This window comes from Aplysia californica, unplaced genomic scaffold (assembly GCF_000002075.1).
Source record: "Aplysia californica isolate F4 #8 unplaced genomic scaffold, AplCal3.0 scaffold00279, whole genome shotgun sequence".
Lineage (NCBI taxonomy): Eukaryota > Metazoa > Mollusca > Gastropoda > Aplysiida > Aplysiidae > Aplysia > Aplysia californica.
This window is the reverse complement of record NW_004797549.1, coordinates 300374-306388: the sequence shown is the minus strand read 5'-3', so window position 1 is coordinate 306388 and position 6015 is coordinate 300374. Positions and strand designations below refer to the sequence as shown.

Here is a 6015-nt window from a genome sequence, read left to right as displayed (position 1 = left end):
GTGTGTGAGTGTGTGTGTGTGTGTGTGTTTGTTTGTTTGTCTTTTTCTGAATATAACGCCCTGCTTGACATAAATCAGACCATTATTATGACTCTAAACTCTTGGCTGTGCTGTGAAATGGAAAACAATCTTGAATGAATAGGCTAAAAGCAGAACGAAAATTTTTATCATTTTAACCCAGATTATTTGCCAGTGCTAGCGCGGCTATTTGTAATCCTATCGACATCCGGCTTCATTCTTTCTTCAGGCGTTCGTTTCATCATTCATTCTTTCAATCTTTCCTTTTCGGAGTCTGAGGCGTAGCGTTTAGACGCTTCACCGTCACACGCAGAAGACTCGATGTTCAGTTCTAGAGAGGGGATAATTTTTTTATCGAGTACATAGTAGTACATAATAGACTATCTCGGTCTGTCTGCGAGATCTAGGATGGTTATCCTTCTCAGCCACGGTTTTGGCCCCTGGACAGGCTGGTTCGAAGTCTGCTTCCTTAAGGGGCTGTTCAAATACAATCTTTCACCTTTTCTGGGACTCTTTGCCCCCCTCCCCCCTTCTTACACTTTTCTTTTATTTGCCTCTCCCTCCCCCCCTCAAATCCTGTAATATTACATTGTTCACTTATAATAATAATAATACATGAATGACAATTATATCGCGCAAGTCCGTGTTACAATAATTGTTCAATGCGCTTTACATAATATCCATGAAAAACAAGCATACACACATACATGCACATAATACTATAGATCTTTGCTGTTCTACATTCACTATAAAAAATAATAGAGTAAATCAGCTTTCAAGCAAAATATTGCATACACACTTTTTGAACGTCCCCTAATGATATACGATGTCTTGACGTGGACGTGGATACATCAACATAAAAAGAAAAAAGTTTTGCCTTCCTATTTTTAAAAATCGGTCCTTGCTTTTGATTATAATAAGTGCATATGTCTATAATAATATGTTTACTCAAAATCTATTTCATTCTCTGTTTATTTCTCTCTTGATCATCCAATCTTTCTTTTCCAAAATGCTTTAGGCTTTATTAAGCCAACCCCATCTTTTAAAAAATGGGTTGATTTAATCATCCAGTTCATTATCCAATAAATTGGTTCCCCATACCCCGATATCTTCATCCGTCCTACAAATCTAAGTTTCCTTCTTTTTTCCTTATTTTCTTCCGCCTTTCATTCTTTCTCACTTTCATATCCTTTACGTCATTCGTAGTTGGTTGACGGGTGCTCTGGTGTGGTTTGCTATATATTCCTATCCAACATCTATCGTCGTTATCTCTCCTCTATCTTGTCCTTGAACAGAGTGTCTAAAAAAAAGAGGACTCACTTAAAGGGCAATAACTTGTTCACCTTCTCACTAACTCTAACAAAACTTCGAGCAAATAAACTTCAACCATCAGGACATCAAGTTGGTAAATATCAAGAAAATCAATCAACACTTTCGAGAAATATTAAAGTTTTTAAATTTCAATCAAAATTGGGTAAAACGCAAAGTTTTAATTTTAAAAAATAAAAAATAATATATAACATTTATATAGCGCATTTCCAGAAAAGTAGCTCAATGCGCTTTACATTGGAATACCTATTTTTTCAAAAACCTTTCTTACTACTTCCTTTCTTCTCAAGCAATATACTTTAATGCACACACACACACACACACACACACACACACACACACACACACACACACACACACACACACACACACACACACACACACACACACACACACACACTATTTTCATCCAGACATAGGAACAGAACAAATATAATGAAAGATAACGTTAAAAGCTTATGAAGGATAGGCCTGTAGGAACAGAAAATGTTTAAGATGTCTTTTGAAGCTATCAAGTGTTCATATTTGTCTTAGTTTCATTGATCGACTTCTTCTGGTTTCAAGAAAATGAATACGGTAAAACCACGACAGTCACATCAGTTGGATATTTCATTGTGCTTAGAAAGGTTGTGTAGAAATTTGGGGAGGGGGCGTTAAACTGTAGAAGCCTGGTTCAAGTGGGGTAGGGCCACATCCCACCCGTCAAGAGTGGCTCTTGTGCTGTTGTAAGAAAGGTTTAGAGAACGCCTTATAAGCCGAAAGTTTACAAATGAATGGTCACCACATTTCCCTTAACTTGAGCCATTTCAATTATTTATTTATTGATTTATTGTTTGAAGGATAGAGTCTACGAAAACAACCCACATACAACCGAAGAGTTAGAACTCAATGTTGAATATGGCGTTCAAAGAATCGACCCAGAAACATGCCAGGAGGTTATTCGAAATTTCCGGAGGCATATTGGAGTTTGTAATGAGAGAAATGGTCAACATTTGTTGGAGATTTCAATAGCTATCACGCTCTGAGTATATTTGGCAATATCAATTATATAACAATTTATTTTTCACCTCACACATAGTGACTATTTGAAATGGAACAATTTGATTGATTTTAAAGAGGTTTTGTGTTTCACTCAATTATGGTTGAAATTGTTAAAAATTGATATTTCAGGAAAATTTGAATTGATTTCTTATATATTCACAAATCAAACGTACTCATAGCTGTGTTTTATTTCTGCGAAGTTTTGTTGAAAGTGGTCCAATGATAACTGAGCTATTGCCCTTTAAATGGGTCCTCTTATTTATACACTCGGTATTAACTTACCAATAAATCTAATCTAATGGTAGATCCTACTTCTTTACCTTCGCTCTGTTGTTTCCAGTGGCGAAGCGTATATATATATATATATATATATATATATATATATATATATATATATATATATATATATATATATATATATATATGTGTGTGTGTGTGTGTGTGTGTGTGTGTGTGTGAGAGAGAGAGAGAGAGAGAGGCAGCGTGGTGGAATCAGGCTCTCGTCAATTTTTGGGCATGTAGATTTATTGGTATCATATTAAAGCTTGTTCACTTGTCATTACGTGGATTAAAAAAAATATCAATTTACCTTGTATTACCGGTATTACCTGTCCTGGGCAACAACGTCATTGCACACCGGACAGGTCCATAAGTGCTCAGTCCCCCCCCCCCCCCAAAGCACCAAAGCCTGCAAGGTATCCATACTGATTGTTCTGATTATGGCGACGTCTTTCCTTTCCAGATAATCGTTCCTTTTTTCCTTCTCCCCTCTCTATCCTAATTTCCCACATCCTAGTGATTGTGTGGTGTTCTGCTGTCTCCTTGTCTTCTTCATCCCGCAACTTTTTTCTCCAGGGTTTTCAACACTTCTCCTTTGTCAAATTTCACCTCACCATCAACCACGGCACTGCCTGCCAGCCTATCAGCCTCCTCATTGCCTTTCACTCCAGAGTGCCCAGGACAGAATATCCACGTGATGGCTCTGAGTGATGAGTGTTGTATGGGGTTCATCCATTTACTCCGAAGAAGCCCTTTCTCAACCCTTCGCAAGATGCTCTGGGAGTCCGTGACAATGAAGAGATGAGTTGTTCTTGGTCTTGTATTGTGAAGCCATCCAAGCGCTCTTGTTACGGCCTCAATCTCCATTTTCATGCTTGAAGTTGTTCTTTCTATGGCCCCTGACATGCCATGGACCATTTTGTTCCCACTGTACAACACAAAATCCCATCCACTTCTCTCACCCCTCCTGACTGATTCATCCGTTTAGATCACTGGGTCCTCTGGCTTGGAATGCTCCTCAATTAACTGTCGTATATCATTGTCGTTAATGACAGCAGCACATTCCCGTCTTTCACGACCCATAGTGATGTGAACGTTGGCCAGGCTTCTGCAATCGGGGATCAGTTCAAACCACTCCTTTCCACAGCATATTTCATCGATGCCACAAACTTTCCTCAAGGAGTCTTCGTCTCCTGCCATCCATGAGCTGCCCCGTTTGATCCTGTTTCCTTTGATGCTGCCCAGGTTGCCATGCAAAAGGTGCCTCTTCACTACATTGATGCCCTTCTGAGCCCTGACAGCAACATTGTCAATATGTCCTCGGAACGAAAGTGTCCTGTCCAGAGTGATTCCCAGGTACTTCAGCTCATGCTGTCTGTCTTTGAGAAAGTGGTCAAACACAATTGGAGGCGTAGGATCTTTCACAATACGATTGTTGAGTGTGCACCAGATGACCTGTGCTTTGCCTGGATTGAAGACTGCTTTGTATTCCTCACACAAATCTGCGACCTTGTTCAGCCTATCCTGTAGCATCCGTCCAACCGCAAGCCTATCGCGACCTTGTCCGTAGACCATCACATGATCTGCAAAGGTGAAGATTCTTCCTGCTCCACTTACCAAGATCCTGTCAATTTTGGATGTATATATGTTGAACAGAACCGGTGATAATGCTGATCCTTGTGGCAGTCCTGAGGCAATCACTACTGGGTCTGACATCCATCGCCCACTCTCAGCACCACCTTCCTCTCAATTTACCTTGAGTACACGTCGATATATTTGCGAATGAAGGAGGCGGGGGTCAAATAATCACTGCTTCCCTTCCTAATTTTGAAACATTGTCGCAGTTAAATTCACATCATAAAACAAATGTAAAAAGACGTTCATAATCACCATTGAACAGTCTGCCTAACATTCAAAACTGTTTCATTGCCACAGAAATAGCCTTTTCACACCTCTCGAGACACTAAATAAGCCTTCACAAGCTTTGATTAAAAAAGCTTAAAGTGAGGCTGGAAGAGTCTACCAGAAGAGTTGGAGGGAACATGCACAGCACTCAAAACTGTTTCATTGCCACATATACCCTGTTCTTTCCTTTCGGGCCACAGTTATAAGCAGTTACAACCACTGATTATGTCAGTGAACTAATACACTAGTCGAGTCTACCTGACAAATATGACGTGAACTAACTCCTAATAATATCTTGATTGCTGTGAGTACCTGTTTTTTTCCTCGACTTTTTACCGTCCTATAATCAGATCGTGACCTCGATTATGACACCGGCTCCTGGCCTCGAAGAGCTAGACAAAAACAGCCAAATGTGAAATTTAAAAAATAGATAATTGTCATGTTCTAACAAAGAGTTTAGACTCACCGATATAACATGTAGTACTGACATCTCTGCTTCTTTCCTTTGTGTTTGTGTATTCACATCTAAAGTTAAATGTAATGTTAATTAGAATACAAATTTAATTAGATACTTTCCCGATTATTTTAGCGGTTGAACATGCATACAACATGAATTCAGGATTTGGTTTCATTCTTCACAGCTCAGTGTTGCCGTCTCGAGTAAGATTCTTGTGTGATATCTCCAAGGCCTACCTGGTCCTGTCTCACTTTGATTACCCTGTCAAACAAGTCAGCCTTCGCCCCTGGTTGTTTCAGTCTGTCTGTGCTACTTTTTCCCAGCTCCAAATAACCATTGGTCTGTAGAAGCACATCTCTTTACTCAACAACAACTACTGGAATCTTCAGCAGCTATATGAACAATAATCGTGCTGCAAGTACCGCAGAACTCTTTATTAAAGCTACTTATACGTTCCTTCAATCCGCAATGAATTCAATTACTCATTCTTAAAAGAACAACAACATCAACAAAAAACCCTTCTTACTTTTCAGAGAAGACAGAAAGCAATGTTCGACGCGTCTGACAAGACGGTGGTGTGGGGCTGGAGCCCCATAGGCCTATTTATTGGCCTTGTGTTCCACGTCATCAGTATAGCTTGCCCTGGCTGGATGGAGAACACAGACGTGCGCGTGGGTCTCTGGAGGCTGCACTGTGAGCAAGAAGGCTGCCAAGGAGGGGCGGAAGACCTTTTCAGCAGCTGTACGTGATACTCTGCTTTCTTTTATCTATATATTATATTTGAGAAGTTTGTCACTTTGGTAGCGTAATACGGGGTGCCCACTTCTGATAGGATCGCCCGACTCGGTCGCCTAAAAAACGAACGTGTTTGTTTTCAGTTTCAAGCGACCTAGTCGGACGATCGGCCCGATCCAGCCGCAGTGGGCACCCCGTATTAAACTTCTGAACCACTTAACTTTCGAATTTGAAAAACATAACGGTGGTTC

At 40.1% G+C, this 6015-nt stretch overlaps 1 protein-coding gene across 2 annotated transcripts in view; it reads left to right on the top strand.

Annotated features, from left to right (window-relative positions):
* LOC101863032 overlaps positions 1–6015 on the top strand; it is a gene marked incomplete at its 3' end in the record, with an annotated part of 9061 nt that overhangs the window by 1461 nt on the left and 1585 nt on the right. For both annotated transcript variants that reach the window (XM_035970523.1, XM_035970522.1), the window contains 1 exon segment: positions 5563–5770. In XM_035970523.1, the coding sequence (XP_035826416.1) occupies positions 5578–5770 (193 nt within the window).